Source organism: Gastrolobium bilobum, unplaced genomic scaffold, assembly GCF_033153095.1.
Source record: "Gastrolobium bilobum isolate Gb01-03AN ecotype WA unplaced genomic scaffold, APGP_CSIRO_Gbil_v1 utg11306, whole genome shotgun sequence".
NCBI lineage: Eukaryota > Viridiplantae > Streptophyta > Magnoliopsida > Fabales > Fabaceae > Gastrolobium > Gastrolobium bilobum.
In genome coordinates, this window is record NW_026899968.1 from 107,386 (window position 1) to 128,701 (window position 21,316).

Consider the following 21,316-nt stretch of genomic DNA (forward strand, 5'->3'; position numbering starts at 1 on the left):
TTACTAGGAGTTATCTATTAATTAGTTGCCATTATCCTTCTTAGTCTATATAGCGAAAATGAGGTTGTATTCAGGTATTTAAGCAACTAGTAAATTACCCGTGCGTTGCCCGGGAAAAAAGAACAAAATCGTTGTCGCCGTCGTTGGTTAATCATCGCACCGGTAAATCTAACACTTTCATCTTACTATATATCAAGCTCTGAACAGTACTATGGTAGATGCAAGGAAGCACGGACACTTGTAAAAACAGGAAGAGTCGGGTCTGACACGCTCTGACACGGTGTCGGACAGGCGGTTGACTTTTTCCGACACGTTGACCATTCTGACCTACGAATTTGACCGTGTCGGACACCTATGATGCACGGACACGGGACACGACACGACACGACACGCCGACACGTTAATTTTAAAAAATGTCATATTTGGACACGTTGGGACACGTTTTGATATTAAATAAAATTTTTAATATATATAATATAATTTAATTTAATACATATAAAAATCCATAATAAGTCATATAATCAATCAAATATTTCAATTTCATAACATAAATATTAAAAAAAAATAATAGAACATCAAACCTTCAGATTGTTAAAGGGGAAGGAATCAATCATGCAGTTGAAGGTGTCTTAATTCCTAGTCTCATACACACGCACAGATGACAACTCTATCTCACTCTTGACTCTTTTTCTCTCTCTTTTTCCTTTGTTCCTTTTCCCCATGTTTTCTTGGAAAAGAAAAACAAGGTCTGGCTTTTTTGCAGGTGCCTAATAACCCAACCTTTTCCTCCTTTTACTCATCAAACCATCTCCCTCATTTTCTACTCTCTTTTAATATCAAGATACAAAACAAAACACACACACGCATAATCACTGTATCAAAACACAAAAACTCCTTTCTCGGAAGAACAATTTTTTTTATATTTATATTGCCTTTGGATTCTTCAAAGTTTTTTAAACAAATTATGCTGCCAATAGTCTCAAAAGAAGCCTTCATACGTTGCACTGTATATTAGATCTTTTTATGTTGATGTTCCTCAAGTTTTTTAATTAGATCCTTCCTTATAGATCATTGAAAGAAAAATTTCAGAGAATGGACAGAGACGCGACCAACGACCGGAAATGTAGCCGGCGACCGACGGCGAGAGGAAGAAGACGAGGACCGTTCCAGCGCGAGAGGCCACTTCCACCGTTCCAGACTTTTTCGTTTTTATTAAATATTTTTTATATTTTTTATTTTAATTTTATTTTTTTTTATAAAAAAAAATGCAAAACGTGTCCACATACGTTGACCGCGTGTCGGATACGGTCAAATTCGCGTGTCCCACTAGTCAACGTGTCCCAAAAAGTTGACCGCGTGTCGGACGCGTGTCCGAACGTGTCCAAACGTGTCCGTGTCCGACACGTGTCGTACACGCATTTTTCTTCAAAATTCTCGTGTCCGTGTTTCACAGTCGGACACGGTCAAATGACATTTTTGTAATTTGTTTTTAATTTTTTTTAAAAAAATTATTCTTTTTAAAAGTTAAAATATATTAATAAAGCTTCCACCCGATCATATCAATTTTATCTTTTTGTATTTTTTCTCCTTAAGTAGATAAGAGATCATCTCAGCATCATTGTTGTCAATTCCTATCACGCTCTTGTTGTATCTTCTTCTCTCTGATCTCTCTCTAATATGATTTGATCTCTCTATCTGATATTATCTCTCTCTCATCCCAGTTCTTATTTTTTTTATTAAAGCTTCCATCTTTATAATGTGTTGATGGGTATTATTAATTTAGTTTCATTTTTTTGTTAAATTATTAAATTTTAAATGAAATATACACTATATAATTAAAAATATTATTTAATATTAAAACGTGTCCAAACGTGTCGAAATCCATAATTTTTTAGGATTGACGTGTCGGAATGTCGTGTCACGTGTCACGTGTCGCGTGTCGTATCGGTGCTACATAGGGTAGATGTATAAACATGAAGGAATAAAAAAGCAAACCAATTATTTGAGAATTATCTGAAATAAAAAAGAATTATCTTGCTATTTTTGAACTTTAAATGGCTAAAGCATTCACACAGAACTTTGTAAATATCAACCACAAACAAAGTTTTGCAATTCAGAGGCATTGATTATTATGCAAATCAAATATAGTTATTTACTCAATAATTCAGTCTTCAAATATAACTACCAATGAACCTTTTGTTTTGCATTATTATTCAATATGATACCGTCTTATTAAGTCAGCCGTACACAAAATTTGCTACAAAATAAAATCAATTAATATACATGAAGAAAAAATAATAATAAATAATTACAAACAGATTTATAAAATAATAATAAATAATTATTTTTTTGCAAGGATTTGTGTCGTTAGTATTTGAAATTTTACAAATTTGTATTTACAAAAATTAAAATCAGATTTAGGAATTTAATTATAAAAGAAGAATGATGAAATTTTAATTTAATTACAAAAAAGTGTTGGTGGGTCGGCCCTCCGGGCTGAGCCCAGTTTTGTCACATCTAACTATCAGCATGCAATAAATTTTTATATTTATCCACAAAAAAGGTTCTTATCGTCACATTTAGGTTTTTATATTTTATCTCAAAGATGGACTTTCGTTTATTACAATCAGATTTAAAATATAATAATAAATAATTATTTTTGCAAGGATTTGCGTCGTTTGTATTTGAAATTTTATAAATTTGTATTTACAAAAATTAAAATCAGATTGAGGAATTTAATTATAAAAGAAGAAGAATGAAATTTTAATTTAATTATAAAAATGTGTTGGTAGGCCGGCCCTCCAGGCCGAGCCTAGTTTGCCACCTCTAACTATTAGCATTTAATAAGTTTTTATATTCATTCACACAAAAAGGCTCTTATAATTGCGTCTAGGTTTTTATATTTTATCTCAGAGATGAACTTTCATTTATTACAATTAGATTTACAAAATAATAATAAATAATTATTTTTCTGCAATGATTTGTGTCGATAGTATTTGAAATTTTATAAATTTGTATTTACAAAAATTGAAATCTAAATTGAGAATTTATTTATAAAAGAAGAATAGTGGAATTTTAATTTAATTATAAAAATATGTTGACAGGCAGGGCGGGCAGGCCCTCTGGGCCAAGCCTAGTTTGCAACCTTTAACTATCAGCATTTTATGTAAAAAATTATTTTTTTGCAAGGATTTTGTGTCATTAGTATTTTGAATTTTACAAAAATTGAAATCAGATTTAGGAATTTATTTATAAAAGAAGAATGATAAAATTTGAATTTAATTATAAATATTAGTTGGTGGGCTCGCCCTCCGGGTCGAGCCTAGTTTGTCACCTTTAACTGTCAGCATTTTATATCAGCATATAATATATTTTTATATTTATACACACAAAAGATGAATGGGCTAATGAAGTTGAATCTGGGAATCATAAAAAGACATTTAATTATCTTTACTTTGTAGTCATAAAAGCATGTTAAAAGACTTCTCAATTACCAACAATAATCATCATGGAAAGAATACGGAAGGTCTTTTCCATTATAGAAGGTTGGTTATTTATTGTTATGTTTTAATTTTTTGTGCACCCAATCATTAAAGATCGCATTAAAACTTTGCTTTTTAATTGCAATGCATAACTATAATTTATTAATAATAAATTTCTCATTATTGGAATTAGTCAAATATTGAAGAAAAAAATGGCGATAGACAAATAAGAATTAATGACCTATTAGTTATTATATGAGTCAATGAATCTACTGTGAATTTTAAAATAATAATGATTAAATCAGTTATAATTTTTATTCTTAAAAAACAATTATCACGTGTGATAAATAGTTTTTTATTATTTAATTATCTTTATTGATTGTTTATTTGTGTTCCTTGTGGATTTTGATGTTACAGTTCAAGAAAAGAATGGAAAACAACTCCTAAGTGAACAAATGTGCAAACGCAAATTTAAAAACCAAAAAAAAAAACACAAATAACAATAAAACATCATGAAACACGTTTAGTACACTCTCTCAGCACGTAAACATCAGAAAAAGGAATACAAAGACTCATCAAAAAACTCAATATCCTAAGAAATAAAATTAGACCATCGTCATTACACAAAACAAAAAAACTTCAAAATCTGCCTTGCATAATTGACATGTAACAGAAATACGATTTTGATCTCCATCATTGTCCCACAGAGACAGTATATCAGTCCTATGGAACAACTGCATAGTTATATTTTGACAGCAATTTAAGAGTGTTGTTTTGACTCCTCGAAAACAGCTTTTCGTGTTCCAAAGCACTATCATTTAAGAGTTACGTAAACTCTTCAAATTTTGATTTTACTAATTAAAAAATTAACTTTTCGAAAAATTAATGGTGTTATAATTCTCTGACATGAATTCGACGTCAATCCCTCTTTTATCACTATTGGCTCACTTTTTATCACCTGTATAAGTATTATATCATTTAAGTAAACTTTTCGAATATTGATTTTAGTAATTAAAAAATTAAATATTCCTTTGGTACCATTATCGTTTTAAATGTGAGGATTTTCAATAATAATTGTCAAGTCTACACACTCTTATTTATAAATCAATATCAATTCAACGTTTTATAATCCAAGCCGGAGAAGCAAATATATAATAATATTATAATCCATTCCAATATTGTTGTACCGAATGGAACAAAAAGTCCACAAAATTAACATTTCTGTCACGAACATGCATCTGAATACTTCGCAAAACAGTTTAACCAAAAATATTCTTTCGACCAAATTGTCGTCTGTATCAGCACATACAACTCGCAATAAGTCAAGGATCTCCTTCCTCCGGTTTTGTGTCTCCAGCTTCACCATCAAACCTATTCCAAAATATTTTTTCCCACGTGTCAGCGAATAATGCAATAAGGATTACAATATAAATGACTAAAGTACATAACACACTGAGAATTTACGGGATGGGACTTAACTCTTTCTCCAGTTTAATCTTTTTCAAAGGGCGGACAATAGAAGAATTACACTTGGCTTCAACACTATTAAGAAAATTCGGAGAGGGTGACAACAAAGACAGAGACATCTGCATCTCCTGTACTCTCACAGGTTTGACTCTCAACATCCTGAAAAAAAAAGTCAAAAATGTCACAAACGTATGTCTATGGAAACGGACAAAAACTTCATTCAATTGTTGTTGTTAACTTACAGCAACTCGTCCACGTTCTTGTGATACAACATCATTGTCGTCGGTGTTATCAAACAGGGTCTCATCCTGCATTATTTTTTTTAAAAACGTAAAAATTCAAACCAAATAAACAAACGACATACATTCGTTAACAGCATAATGTAACAAAAATAAAAAACGCAACAAATAAAAGACCTTAATTTAGAACGACATACATACATTAAACTCCATCACAGACTTAAGAAATGACTGGATAATAGATTCGCTGTTGCAAACCCTTGAAACTTGATATTTTGGCTCGTTCAATGAGTCTAAATGCTTTTTTTTCACATTGACCTTAAACAACATGGATTTCTCATTGAGAATGTTCAGTTCTTCTGGATAGAGCTCCAAATCAGCACCCTACAGGAAAAAAAGGAAAAAAAATTAAAAAAGAAAACTTATCAGAAAGGAATTCCAAAGTACAAATACAATGAACGGATGACAAAATGCTTGAAATAAGTATAAAACCCCCTTGAAATGTTGTTCCCGTATTTCAGCAGCACCCATTCCTAATGAACGGCTGGACAACTGAGTCAACCTCATACTGCTATCTATTGGATCAGACGACAGCCTAAAACGCAACACAACAACAAAATGATCACCGAACAGCAAGTTAAACTCATAATGAATCGTAGTGTTAATAAAATGCGTGTGTTTAATTTTTTTTCCTTTTTTTTAACGAAGCGCGTAAAGAGAATGCTCACTTATTTTTGAACTCCACGATTTCAGGAAGACTGGAATCAAATAGAATTCTTGTCGTATATTTTGTATTTGTTATCCCTATCTTACCTAATCAATCAAGAAAACTTTAGTAACGGAGATTCAGAACACACAAATTAAAAAAATGAAATATATTAAGCACAAATTATTGAAAATACCCCTGAAACCCTTAATCCTTGCAAGCTGGACGATCACAACATTTTGAGGAGAATCGTTATTTTCCAACAAAGATTGAACTTTATCTACATGCTGCTCCCACAAAGTACATTCGAGCTTGTGACCCCTATTTCACGAAAGTTGGAAGAAATAAAAATATATTTAATCTGAAAATATACTCCATAATAATCACACAAACATACCGGAGGTCATCAAGTTCCAACACAACCATTTTTGTTTTTCTGCCAGACACAACATGCTCACGAATGTCTCCAATACCTGACAGCAAACCGATGACGTCTACAGAGAGGAGAAGTTGAACACTTATCATAGACATTAACACATAAAATACAAACGAAAAACACAGACAAAAAACATTACCTACTAAATAAGGAGAGTCAGCTGATTCCCTCTCTATCACGTCAAAATCAACAAAACTAAATCCATTAGCAGGAATAGTAGCATCTTCAGTCGATTTAACATCGGTCCTCAAGTTGAACGATAGCCGATAATCATGTCTAGTTGGCCTGAAGGAATCACTGTTCAACCCAACGCCAAAAATTCTTATAAATAGACATCCCCTTCGCAAATTTTTTTACGGACATTCAGAGTTCCCTTGACAGTAGCATGTATCCTTCCACCCTACAAAAAAGATACATTAGATACATTCACACAAGGGCCGTAAATGAAATAAACAATTAAAAAATAACAGAACGAAAAGCATTACCTTCTCGTCTAATAGAACCATGTCCAGATTGTCGTCAAGAATTTTTCGCTGAAAATTAGCAACATTCCAGGTCCTAATAACCCGCACCTTAATCCTCCACTCCTCCTTCGACGGATTAAGATCCTTAATGAAATCATACCTCGAGTACATATTTCGTCCGAAAAAGATTGAGCAGATGAATATGCAACAAAATCAGAAATTGAACAGGATGCGAAGGGAATACGCTCTAATGGAGTTGGGTCATACAAAAAAGTGAGGGCGTTTTTAGTTTGTGATGAAATGGAGTTGGGTCATGGAGCAACTGCATAGTTATATTTTGACAGCAATTTAAGAGTTTCGTTTTGACTCCCAAAACAACTTTTCGTGTTCCAATGCACCCATTTAAGAGTTATGTAACCTTTCGAATTCTGGCTCCATTAATTAAAAAAGGGTTTAGGGTTTATCGTATTCAATGATTGTTTTTTTCGTGTACAGCAATAAAAGCATGACGCAAGACAAATCATCATCATTATTTATACACAACTTCCAAAATGGACTTGAAAAGTCTCTTTTCTTATTTGAATTCAAATTATAACATTCAATGCACATAACGATTACCAATGTATAAAGATGTGGAAGACATTGGTGAAAAATAAGAAAAACATTTATTTTATTTTAATTAACTCTGCATTTTCGATTTAACAAAAATACCAAAATTAAGAAGAAAGTTTTTAAATTTTCCCAAATGTGAACACATTGGTGAAACTGAATGTGACAGTGACACGTCACTAAATTTTCCATTGATGTTTATTCCCTTAGTATATATAATGATTAATGAATTCTGATCTTCCAAAATTCTTCTCTTCTCTCCTCCATCCTCATGAGCGCCTAACAGTGAACATTGGTCTCTACTGGATTGGATCCACGATCCCTTTAGCTTGGTAGTAGATAAGCCTAAAGGAGTTGAAAACTGACTTTTATATGCTATATCAATCAGTGAATATCTACTATTTAAGAATTAACAATTATAATCATAGTCAATTAATAGTCCACTAATTAAGACACGGTTAACACTGACCATTTAATTCCCATTTGATAGTTAATATTATAAATTACTTAAAAGCGGTATGATTATTTAAAATGTCATATAACTTTATGTTCTAATATTAGTTATACATCAATAATTCATGGTTAAAATTTATGTTTTTTATACTGACAATAAATTATTTTTCTCACTTGGAATGGTCCTTTATATATATTCATCAGTCCTGTTCTAGAATGTCAACAAATTAATTGTACATAACGTGTCATTTGAATATTTTTGTCAACTTTTAAAATTCAAAAGACGAAAGGGGACTAAAAGCAGGTGCATTATTGTACTAAAAAAAAAAGTTGGCGCGTTGTACAAAGACTACGACAGATTCTTATCTTCTTATGCAAACCTAGTTCAATTTAAATTGAACACCATCTCTTATATATCTGGTTGCAGTATACTTGCATCTTCAATTCATTTCGAAGCTAAACACCAAGTTCCCTGTTCTACCATGTCCAATCAAACTTCCTCAACCATTGATCCCTACAAGCATTTGCAAATCATCTACAACCCCGATGGCACACTCACTCGCATGCTTCCTGATCCACGCACCTTACCCTCATCAGACACCACGCTTCCTATCTCTGTTCTCACCAAAGATGTCACCATCAACCAAATAAACAACACTTGGGTTCGATTATTCCTACCCCGAAAAGCAATACCGGTTCATGGTTATTCCACTTCCAACCAAAACCACAAGCTACCTCTCATCGTTTTCTTCCATGGTGGCGGATTCATCTTAGGTAGTGCTGCTTCCACCAGGTACCATGATTTTTGCTTGAACATGGCAGATAGCATTAAAGCCGTCGTTGCATCGGTGGAATACCGCCTTGCGCCGGAGCACCGGGCGCCGGCGGCGTATGATGATGCCATGGAAGCGGTGCTTTTCATTAGAAGCAGCCAAGATGAGTGGTTGACTCAATATGTTGACTATTCTAATTGTTATTTGATGGGGAATAGTGCTGGGGCTGTTATTGCCTACCATGCAGGTCTACGTGCAGCACAAGAGGTTGATCATCTTGAACCACTGAAGATCAAAGGGTTGATACTGCGTCAACCAGGCTTTGCTGGGACCAAGAGGACTGATTCAGAGTTGAGGCTTGAGAATGATCCTGTTCTTCCGTTGTGTGTTACCGATATGTTGGCGGAGCTAGTATTGCCAATTGGGGTTGACCGTGATCATGAGTATTGCAATCCAATGGTTGGGGATGGTCCTAAAAAACTAGATAAGATCAAGGATCTTGGGTGGAGGGTATTGGTGAGTGGAAATGGTGGGGACCCACTTGTGGACCGTGGGAAGGAACTTGTGCAGTTGATGGAGGAAAAGGGTGTTCAAGTAGTTAGTAACTTTGAGGAAGAGGGTCGCCATGCGGAAGAGATATTTGACCCAATTAAAGCAAAGGAACTATATGGATTAGTGAAAGGTTTCATTTCCTCAATTTCTGCTTAGGGGAATTAATCGTTTATTACCGAGTAGCTAGTTGTGCATTAAAAGTTTGATTTGTTTCCTTTTGTAATTTGCCTTTTGCATGTAAAATAAAAAATCTTGCGCTTAGGGTGCATTAATACTTATAATAAGATGTTATATTTACTAGTGTGTTTAAGATGGGTGAATCCTTTGTTATATTAATGAATTTATGTTTGGTTTTATTAAATTTGTAAATGAATTTCTCAAGAGAAAGAGTGTTTTGTGTGTTTTATAAGAATGTATGTATAATCGGGCTTGTTTGAAGCCTCCTGTATATATGAACTTAGATATATTGGGTGATATAAAATAATAGCTATCCTATTATCTTAATTTTGGGCCTTATTTGACCCAAACCAAGTCGGAACGCATCCGTGTGAATTAAGCTCTCCCAAAACTAAAAGTCAGCCTTTCCCCAAATAAATAAAAAACAGCCAACATCAGCATAAAAGACGAGGGGGCGCAAAGACATCTTAAAATATTTTCACATCCTTTAGAATTGTGGAATTCGGAATAAAATGCACAAAGATTGCAATAAAAGTTTAATAAGTTGAAAATTAATGTGTATAGCTTTCTTTTACTGTACTAATTTCAATTACTTTTTTGAGATGAGTTGCCCCAAGTTATTCCTAAAAGTTTCAACTCTTTAAGTCGGTCATGAGACTAATTTCAAGTCGATAACTTTTTATTAATTTATGACTTCATACATAGATGATTTTTTTAATGTAATTTCTTCTTTTTCTTTTTTGGTAATCAATGTAATTTCTTTTCGAACGTTATTTCAATGTAATGTAATCTAATAACATATATTTTCTTATGCTTTTTGTTGATATTGTATTACTGATAAGTTATTCACTCACTTCGTCTACATTTTGTTCTTGCAAAACAAATATTCATTCATTTTAGAAAAACCATATATATAATCATAGGGGGTTTGTTTTGTTTTGTTAATTTAATTTAGTTTAGTTTAATTCTTTTATAATTTCTGTTTTAACGGAGACTAGGTTTGTGAAGAATATATAAGTGCTTGTGCAATTATAAATGCAATAAAATATTAGAATAATTTATTTTAATATAATTGTAATTTAGCTTCACTTGACAACTTAAATTATTAACTTGATAGGCACTTTGTTCATGGATTGCGTAAGGGTGTTTGGTACGAGGATAAAATTTAAAATTTCAGGAAACTTAAATTGGGAATCTGAGATACTCATGTTTGGTACAAGAAAGTATGAAATTTTCCAGCGTTTCTTACTTTCCCGGGATTTTAGAATGTGAAGAAAATTCTCAAGTAATAATACAATCTAACATATGGTATTTTGAAAATCCCACATGCTAAGAAAATATTCTCAAGATTTTCAGACAAAAATACTCGATTTCCTCTCTCTCTCTCTCTCTCTCTCTCTTTCCTCGTTTCCAAATCGCTTCACCTCCTTCATCTTCTCCTGCCAAAGCTATAGGTGGAAGTTGCAAAGTCGATTAATACCCTCATTCATCTCTCTCTACTCGTTCCCAAATCGCTCCACCTCCTCCACCCTCTTCGGCCAAAGCTATAGGTGGAAGTTGTAAAATCTATTGTAGACAAGTTTGATTTGAAGTAAAAGAGGTGAAATTGGAGTTTTAGGAAGGGAAAAAATAAAATAAAAATGGCATATGGTGGTGTAGGTCTTATGAGTGGTTCGAGTTTGGCATCAGCAATTAAGCAGGTGAAATTGGAGAGAGAAAGCAAACCGAGATTTTAGTCAGCAGTAGGTTACTGTTACATTCTCAACGTATAGAGTGTTACTGTTAATTGTTTTTTAATACAGTTCCCATATGCATTTTAGTGTGGCTTTTGGTTGCCGACATTTTCTGTGTGTGCTGATTGAGAGTGAGCGAAAGAGAGAGTTGAGAGTGATAAGGTTATTTTTGTAAAATCACCTTACACTCCTAGTAATATTTGACAATCAACCAAACATATAATCAGCAATCTTAGGCCAATATTCCCGATAATATTTTGACCTACCAAATAACTTTTTGATCACATTCCCGGGAAACTTATGTTCCCTGTATATTTTCGGGAATTATCATTCCCAGACAAAAAAAAAAATTTCCTCTACCAAACGCCCCCTAGAAATAAGGTAAAGGTTAAAGTAGGACGAAAGAGAAAAAAACAACAATGAACATTAATAACATTTTAAGAAGTAAAATATGCTTTATTACTTATGTTATTCATATGCATTCATCCAACCATCCTAAAAAATGCTTTCAACTGTTATCCTTATCAACTAGGTTTATTTGGATGATCTTTTGCATATAACAAACAATTTATTCATTGCTTATTTTTGAAGGATTTTTTTACAAATGTCAAAATTATTTTATGTTTAGATACAAAAAAACACCGTCAAGGACAATGGTTCAAGGACATTTTTTATAATGTGGCAAAAGATTAAAAACTTCTTATAGTATGCGATGTAGTGTTAGGGTAGGTGGCAAAATCATTCAATCCCTTCAGTTATTTCACTTGTAAAATATTTACTTATTTTTCCCTAATTCGTCTTCTTTCTCTTCTCTATCTCTATTTTTTTAAATTTCTTTTATTTTAAGCCATATTCTCTATCTTCACAATCTACAAAACTCTTCTTTAATTCTCTTTTTCATTTTTCATATTAGAGAGTAATATAAACCATTAAAAAAGCCATCACTCAACACCTTAAGTTCTGGATTGAAATTGTTCTTTACATGGTATTAGAGCTTTAGTGACGACAACATCACGAGTTCAATCATCACTGCCCAGCACTTTCGAGAGGAATTAAAATAAGCATAAGGTAAACCAAAAAATTGGCCATATGCAATATCCATACTTCAAGACCAAAGGGCTCTTGTGTGAGGGGACATGCTAGAGAATAATATAAACCATTAAAAAAGCCCTCACCCAACACCTTAAGGCTTTGGGTTGAAATAATTCTTTACATTCCACTTTGATTACAAGTCACATTTCTCAAAGTGTACGATTCCCTCGAATTTTTCTCTAATTTTCTTAAGCGAATTTGATCTTCTCTATATTGCCATTGCTATTATGCTAATTATGATAGTTGAAGTGTTGCATTGTCACATAATTTCATTTGAAATCTTGCAGGAAGCATAATGACGAATGAGGAGTTGGTAAATGCGCTCGATGAAGAAATTTCATTAATTCATCAATTATGTCAATATTGTTTCAAAGCAAGCAATTACACTTGAATTTGTGATCAATTTTCTTGCTTCTACATTTGTTTTCTTAATCTCATGCTTTTATTTGGATTATTGTTGATTTTGTCCATTGTTGTTAAGTTGTTTAGTGTTTGGTAAAGCCACTGATGTATCCCATGGAGAGCAAAATATGTTGATATATGGGTACTCTCGGCAACCACGGTATGAACTATGACCCTGTTGGAACTTCCTAGGTGCTGTATATAGAAAAAGGGATGTGTAAATGGCTATAGTAATAATAGCTCATAAGATGAAAAGATGAGAAAAAATCCCCTTTCCATGGGAGAAAGGGGTACTTAGAGGGGAGAATAGACTAGAGTTGTCCCACGTTTTCAAGTCTTGTCCCTTAGATAAGGCATGCTACCCTATTGTTAATGCACAGAGGATAACATTGTAGAGGTATAGGATGCCTTTAGAAAATTTTAGATATGAGCTAAAAAATTGGGTCAAACTTATTGGGACTAAAAGGCCCGACCAAAACAATTGTACGTATATCTCATTCTGATTTTGTCTTTTCATTTAAATTGTATGCAAAATACTTGATAAAAAACTTGAACCAAACCAATTGCAGTATGTTGAGATATATAGTCCCACATTGGTTGTATGTGCAACAAATGTAGAGTTTATAAGGCCTTGGGCACTCCCTCCCTATGAGCTAGCTTTTGGGGTGGTGTATCCCAAGGTTCTTTGACTTCAAACTCAGAGGCAAGCCGTGTTTGCAGAATCTGTCTCTCCACAAAATCATCACCTGTGATAATAATATCATCAAAATATACAAGGAGCACAGTAAGCTTCCCATCTTGGGAGTGCTTGAAGAAAAGAGCGTGATCTCCTTGACTCTGTCTGTATCCTAAGGTCATTATAACCTTAGTAAACCTTCCAAACCAAGCACGAGGTGACTGCTTCAATCCATACAAGGCCTTTTTTAATCTACAAACTTTGTTTCCCCCTTCACAGAATCAAAACCAGGCGGGATTTCCATGTAGACTTCTTCTTCTAACTCACCATTGAGGAAAGCATTTTTCACATCAAATTGATTTATATCCCAATTGTAATGGGTAGCAAGGGATAACAAGATTCTCACTGTATTCATCTTTGCAAATGGAGCAAAGGTTTCTTCATAATCAATGCCATAGGTTTGAGTGTAACCTTTGGCGACTAATCGAGCCTTGTATCTCTCAAGAGTACCATCAGAATTATATTTCAGGGCATAAACCCATCTGCACCCTACTGCTTTCTTTCCGTTGGGTCTATCAATAACCTCCCATGTTTTATTTTTCTCCAACGCATTCATCTCCTCTTGCATGGCTTGAGCCCAATTCCCATTTTTCAAAGCTTCATGTACTGATTTTGGGATTAAAGTAGAATCTAGTGCTGAAACAAAGCTTTTGTGCTGCACAGAAAGGTTAGTAGAGGAAACAAAATAGGAGATAGAGTATTGAGTACAAGAGGGACAGGAGGAACAAGATTTATTGGAACAAGATCTTTTTCCTTTTCTTAGAGCAATAGGTAAATCATCAGAATCAGTAGTAATGGGTAAGTCATCAAAAGTATTAACATCATGATCAGAAATATGAGATGCAAGACTTACCAGTGGTTGAGACGATTGAGGTTGCTGGTGAGGCAATGTGGGTTGTTTCCTTCTATGATATACCAACTCAGGTGTCACAATCTTCCGTATCTCTAGTGTACTTGATGGATCAGACACAGGAGGATTAGACACTGACACAGAAGGAACAAAAACAAGAGGAGGAGGTGAAGGAGTAGACACTGAAGATTCAAACTCAAAGAAGGACGGTGATGAGTTGTCTAGTGAAGTATTCTCCCCCTGAAGATGAGGATCTTTGAAAAAGGACGCAGATTCTTGAAACGTAACATCCATAGAGACAAAAAATTTTCGAATTCTAGGGTGATAGCACTTGTAGCCCTTGTTATCCGGAGCATAACCAAGGAAAACTGTAACACCCCGTATATATTCGGTAATGTTATCATATGATCGTATTAAGCTGCGCTTAATTAAAAATGCGGAAAATCTTTTTCTTTCATTTATAACGTCATTATCATTACCTACTTGCTTAATTAATCATTTAAATAAAACCATGCCTGTATGTAAATTGCAAAAGACAACTAACTGAAAAACCTCATTAATTAAATAACAGATATAAGTCTCTAGTCACGGAACTACAACACATAGACCGGACAAACTCAAGAGGAGGAGGTGAAGGAGTAGACACTGAAGATTCAAACTCAAAGAAGGACGGTGATGAGTTGTCTAGTGAAGTATTCTCCCCCTGAAGATGAGGATCTTTGAAAAAGGACGCAGATTCCTGAATCGTAACATCCATAGAGACAAATTTTTTTCGAATTCTAGGGTGATAGCACTTGTAGCCCTTGTTATCCGGAGCATAACCAAGGAAAACTGTAACACCCCGTATATATTCGGTAATGTTATCATATCATCGTATTAAGCTGCGCTTAATTAAAAATGCGGAAAATCTTTTTCTTTCATTTATAACGTCATTATCATTACCTACTTGCTTAATTAATCATTTAAATAAAACCATGCCTGTATGTAAATTGCAAAAGACAACTAACTGAAAAACCTCATTAATTAAATAACAGATATAAGTCTCTAGTCACGGAACTACAACACGTAGACCGGACAACCTACTAAGTTATACAACTCAACTCAAAGTACTAACATAAAGTGGCATGGACAAACCCCATGCTCACCCAAATAAGGCACAATCCCAACAGAAGTCTCAACATCAACAACATAATAAAAGCAACTAAAAACATAACATCAGCAGAATATTCAGCATCCAACATGTCAGCATAATAAACAGCAATATCATCAACTAAGCTCTGGCCTTCTACCGCTAGAGGCATCAGCCCCCATACTACCTGAACTTGAAATAAGCGCCCCAAACGTGGGGTGAGATCTCTAAACAAGAAATCTCAGTAAGACAAGGGGTCCTCAAGGATCTTCCACCCCAAGCTCACTTACATGTGCAATATAAGTTCCAAAACATTTTAACAATATCATTTTCAAAATAGTGCAATGCAGCAGATAATCATGTCATGTGTGTCAATACAATAATCTACTGGCCAGAGAAATGTAGGAATACGTCTATTACCCACACAGTACGCGCCCTGCCGTACCTACCCTTAGGATACCATCCCTTCGGGTGAACACCACATACATATCATAAGCCATTGCACAATATAAGCTCAAAAGCATTTCAATATATCAAAGCATGTAACACAACATGGCTAAACCGAGGACACGAAAGCTTACCTCGCAAGCTAACAATCCAAGCCAAGAGTCCACAGCTCAAAGTCCAAACACAGCAGAATCACAATCTGTTATGGACCAATAATATATCAACAATAATACTCTACAAGCATACAATTTAAAGACAATGCCTTTCCTTATGTTTTACGGCTTAAGGCTTCACACAAGCCACAAGCCCTTAATCACTTGATTCTGACTTAGTTCAATTATTACAGCAGTTCAACTTCCTCAAACTAGGGTCCGCAAACCCCCAATAGCCTACTGTATGAACAGTGCAGCTACTGTTCTTCGAAATCCCAGAATATCCGGATATTTGTCGGGGGCATATCCGGATATCAATATCCGGATATCACAGAACCCCATATCCGGATATCACAGAACCGGATATCTGGATATCAATATCCAGATATCCATATCCGGATATTTCGCGATAGAATACAGTTTCTGCATTTCGCGAAGATATCCATCCAAGGTTCCATTTTTAACACTTTATAACGTCAAAGCATGCATTTTTACTCTGTTTTAAGTTCACATACCAGTTGGTTACTTGTTTAACTCATTAAACATGCCAAGACATCAACTTTAACCCATTAAACTCATGATCAAAGGGTGGTAACACTTACCAAGCTACAAACTCAGAAAAGAAGGCTTTTGCAGCTCACCAAGCAGCTCTAAATACTCAGGCTAAGATAGTGCACGAAAATGGCACACAAGATGAGTTCTGTCTTCACAAAGGTGACACTTTGAAGTTCAAAATGCCATCACCAAGGTTCCACAACCCAACTCCCAAACTCAGCCCTCAAAACTGACTCACACAGTGGCAAGGACTCAGAATATGCACCCTCACCCCCTCACAATAATAGCTCTCAAGTGTAAACAAGCTCAAAGGTGAAGAACTCAAGCAAAGGTGACAACTTGACCAAGAAAATGGTGAAAAGAGACAATAGAACCAAGCACCAGTTGACCAGCCCTTCAAGAGTCAAGTAGGATAGTGTATGGCCTAGGGTTTAGTGCCAAACTAATGTATATATAGCCACTAAACAATTAAACACAAAGTATTAACGTTAATTTCTACGCTTAACATTTTAATCCCAAACTCAGGATTCTGAACCTACTCAATTTTACAAGAATTATCATATTTTTCTTATATTTTTTGCAGCACCTTTTCGGTACGCGCTTTTCCCATAGCCAGTATTAGTTCTGGTACTAGTTCTCATTATTTTAACTTGAAACTCGTTTTAGGATACTTTCTCGGTACGCATTTATACCGATTAGCAGAACCGGTATCTGCACTTTTCGTCAGAAAAGCGACTTTCAACATTATAACCACTTCCTATATTTATTTAAGCCTCATAATAATTATTAGGGTCAACTATGGAATTATTTCCTAATTTCACATAATTAATTAATTAACTTCCTTAATTAACGGTGCATGTTCTTACATTCACCTCACCTTTTCAGGATTTTGTCCTCAAAATCAGAAACATACCTGTCTCGAAACTCGGGGTACTGCCGGAGGAGCTCGTCCTCTCGCTCTCAAGTACACTCCTGAGGAGTTCTTCCTATCCATTGCACTTTGACCATCGGAATGATCTTGCTCCTCAGCTGCTTCTCGCCACGATTGAGAATCTTGAGTGGTCCGACGAGAGTTTTCAAGTTCTCCTGAACCTCCACATCATCCGGCTGCACCACGTGCGAAGGATCCGCTACATACATCCGAAGCTGAGACACGTGAAACACGTCGTGGTTGTTAGCCAAGTTCGGAGGCAAGGCAAGCCGGTAGGCAACAGGTCCTACTCTACCAAGGATCTGGTATGGCCCAATATATCGCGGTCTCAGCTTCCTCACTCCGAGTTCCCGTCCAACACCGGTGACATGTGAAAGTTTCACAAACACGTGCTCACCCTCACTGAACTCTAGTGGACGATGCTTAACATCATAATAGCTCTTCTGACGATTCTGCGCCTGCTTCAACTTTTCCCTGATCATCTGGATCTGCAGGGCGGTATCTTGGACAAAGTCCAAGCCAAACAATTCACAATCTCTAACCTCAGACCAGCAGGTAAGAGTTCGACACCTCCTATCATACAACGCCTCGTAGGGCGCCATGCCCAGGCTAACATGAAAGCTGTTGTTATACGAAAACTCAACCAACGGAAGGTACCTATCCCATGCTGAACCTTGCTCCAACGTGCAAGCCCTCAACATGTCCTCCAAGGTCTGGATGGTCCTCTCAGTCTGTCCATCAGTCTGAGGGTGATAGGCTGTACTCAGTCTCAACTGCGTACCAAAAGCCTCTTGCAGTGCCTCCCAGAACCGAGATGTGAACTTCGGGTCCCTATCACTAATGATACTCTCGGGCACCCTGTGAAGTCTCACAATCTCGCGAACATAAAGTCTGGCCAACTGCTCTGTAGTGAAGCTCACCTTCACCGGAAGAAAATGGGCAGACTTCGTCAGTTTGTCCATGATGACCCAGATAGAGTCACAACCCGCCCGAGTCTTAGGAAAATCCACTACGAAGTCCATGGAAATGCTCTCCCATTTCCATTCTGGAATCTCAAGAGGTTGAAGTTTACCAGACGGCTTCTAGTGTTCAATCTTCACCTTTTGGCAGATCAAACACTGGGACACATACACAGCTATGTCCTTCTTCATTCCTGGCCACCAGAAATTTCCCTTCAGGTCTTGATACATCTTTGTAGCACCAGGGTGAACAGTAAACTGACCCTTATGGGCCTCTGCCATAACCTCTTCGGTCAACGGACCTCGAGGAACAACAATCCGCTTCTGAAATAACAGAAGTCCATCCTCATTCCAAGACACGCCGTCTTGGTTCTTCACGTAATCGAGACACTCTTTCTGCACTTGCGCCTCTTGGATCTTGTCCATAAGCTCATTCCTGACTCTCACAGTCTCCATCTCGAGAAGTGAACCCCCAAATAAGGAAGCACCTTCAGATCTCGAAACTTCTCTATGATGTCGAAGTCACCCATCGTCAAACTGGATCGACTCATGGATTTTCGACTCAAAGCATCAGCTACCCTTTTGGCCTTGCCAGGATGGTACTTCAACTCAAAGTCATAATCTTTCAGAAACTCCATCCATCTCATCTGCCTCATGTTCAACTCCTTCTGATCAAACAGATACTTCAAGCTCTTGTGGTCACTGCACACAGCAAACTGTATACCGAACAGATAATGCCTCCAAATCTTGAAAGCAAAAACAATCGCAACAAACTCCAAATCATGAGTCGGGTAATTCTCCTCATGAGGTTTCAACTGCCTCGAAGCAAAAGCAACAGCTCTACCAGACTGCATCAAAACAGAGCCCAGCCCCTTTCCAGAAGCATCACAGTAAAGCTCAAACTGCTCCTCAGGATCAGGAAGGATCAACACAGGTGAAGTCGTCAATCTCTCCTTCAACTCCTGAAAGCACTCCTCACACTCGAGAGTCCACACAAATGGAGTCTCCTTTCGGGTAAGGCGAGTCAAAGGGAGAACCATCGTGGAGAATCCCTTGATGAACCTCCGATAGTAACCTGCCAAACCTAAGAAGCTCCTCACTTCCGTAACTGTCTTGGGTCTCTCCCAATCCAGCACGACCTCGATCTTGTTGGGATCCACTGCAACTCCATATGCTAAAATCACATGCCCCAAAAATTTGACTGATTTGAGCCAAAACTCACGCTTAGAAGGCTTAGCATAAAGCTTTTTCTCCTTCAGCACTTGCAGAACAATCCTCAGATGCTCTGCATGCTCCTCCTCAGTCTTGGAGTAAAGCAGAATGTCGTCAATGAAGACAATCACAAACTGATCCAGATACTATTGGAAAATCCTGTTCATGTAATCCATGAACACTGCGGGTGCATTTGTGAGTCCAAAAGGAATCACCAAATACTCAAAGTGACCGTATCTCGAATGAAACGCGGTCTTAGGGACATCCTCCGGCTTTACCCGAATCTGATAGTGTCCGGACCAGAGATCAATCTTCGAATACACGCAATCACCCCTAAGCTGATCCAACAGATCGTCAATCCGAGGAAGGGGATACTTGTTCTTGATCATCACCTTGTTCAACTGCCTGCAGTTAGTGCACAATCGCATTATCCCGTCTTTCTTCTTCACAAAGATGACCGATGCTCCCCAAGGAGACACACTCGGTCGAATGAAATCTTTCGCTGAAAGATCCTCAATATGCTTCTTCAGCTCTGCCAACTCCGGTGGCGACATCCGATATGGAGCTAAAGAAATAGGCCCCACACCAGGTAATAAGTCAATAGAGAACTCTATCTCCCTCTGAGGCGGAAACTCAGGAATCTCCTTCGGAAACACTCCGAGGAATTCCCTCACCACAGGTTTGCCAGTGATATCCTCTTGTGTCCCACTCGCCAAACCTCCCAACAAGACATATCCGAATGCCCCTGCTCTCAAGGAACACCTCTACAAATGCCCCTGCTCTCTAAGGCGCCTGTACCCTTCCTAAAGAAAGAAATAAATGGCGAGGAACTAGCTGTGGAATCACAAGGAGACATCACCACGCGCTTTGCACAGATATCAATCAATGCACAGTTTCTAGACAACCAATCCATGCCCAGAATAATCTCCAAGTTGGTCATCAGCAATCATATCAGATCTACCGAGAACTCACGGCCATCCCACTGAAACGCCACATCGCGATGAACAGTGGAGGAATCACACTTTTCTCCAGTGGCAATGGTCACCCACAACGGTGGAGAAAGCATAGACATGGGTAACTCAGGTCCCAAAGCAATCGAGGTTACAACAAAGGAATGCGTAGCCTCAAAATCAAATAAAACATCAACTGATGAATCTCTAATAGACATAGTACCTCTGACAAGGTTCAGAGCTCTATCTGACTGCTGGCGATCCAACGTGTACACACGTCCAGAAACAGGTGGCACTGCAGGTGCCGGAGTAGACGCCAAAGGAACCATCTGCAAAGAAACTGCCTGAACAGCTGCAACTCTCACCGTCGACGACAGACAGTCTCTAGAAAAGTGGCCCTCCTTGCCACACTGGAAGCATACCAACTGCCCCGAAGCACAACGTCCCACATGCTCCTTTCCACACCCCGAACATCTAGGAGTGGAAGGAGGCCTAGCAAAGCTCCCCTGCTGCGGAGAAGTCCTCTTGAACTGACCAGGCGCCTGCCTAGTCACAAACTGCTTTCCCTTGCCTTTCGGACCAAACTTCCTGTCTCTCCAGGAAGTGGAAGTGGGAGTGGAACTACCAGTCCCCTTCACCTCAGCAACCTTGGCCCTCTTGGCCTTGCTCGTGATGCAGACATCCTTGATGTCCGACACTGCTGCACAAGTGTCCCAAAGTCTCTCGAAGCTTCTCCAGCAAGACGATCAGCAATATCCTCACTAAGTCCCCTGCGAAACTTAGCAGCCAAGAAAATCGGAGTAGGCGAAA

At 37.0% G+C, this 21,316-nt stretch overlaps 2 protein-coding genes across 2 annotated transcripts; one reads left to right on the plus strand and one right to left on the minus strand.

Annotated features, from left to right (window-relative positions):
• Nucleotides 1-5,027: 5,027 nt before the first annotated feature.
• LOC133294434 (uncharacterized) lies at nt 5,028-6,965 on the minus strand. The gene is made up of 10 exons (XM_061493088.1): nt 6,816-6,965; nt 6,688-6,730; nt 6,470-6,553; nt 6,292-6,388; nt 6,091-6,215; nt 5,917-6,001; nt 5,681-5,783; nt 5,390-5,572; nt 5,192-5,257; nt 5,028-5,108 (listed from the first exon to the last, which is right to left on the minus strand). The coding sequence occupies exons 1-10, from the start codon at nt 6,963-6,965 to the stop codon at nt 5,028-5,030; spliced, it is 1,017 nt and encodes a 338-aa protein (XP_061349072.1).
• A 1,358-nt stretch (nt 6,966-8,323) lies between these two features.
• Nucleotides 8,324-9,489, plus strand: LOC133294435 (carboxylesterase 1-like). Its single transcript, XM_061493089.1, has one exon. The coding sequence runs from the start codon at nt 8,339-8,341 to the stop codon at nt 9,335-9,337; it is 999 nt and encodes a 332-aa protein (XP_061349073.1). The 5' UTR covers nt 8,324-8,338; the 3' UTR covers nt 9,338-9,489.
• Nucleotides 9,490-21,316: the final 11,827 nt, after the last annotated feature.

Coding starts and splice junctions, on each gene's coding strand:
- LOC133294434 (XM_061493088.1), bottom strand. CDS start 6,965: ATGTACTCGAGGTATGATTTCATTAAGGATCTTAATCCGTCGAAGGAG. Junction 6,731..6,815: donor TGGTTCTATTAGACGAGAAG/GTAATGCTTTTC, acceptor TCTTTTTTGTAG/GGTGGAAGGATACATGCTAC. Junction 6,554..6,687: donor CAAGGGAACTCTGAATGTCC/GTAAAAAAATTT, acceptor AATCGACTGAAG/ATGCTACTATTCCTGCTAAT.
- LOC133294435 (XM_061493089.1), top strand. CDS start 8,339: ATGTCCAATCAAACTTCCTCAACCATTGATCCCTACAAGCATTTGCAA.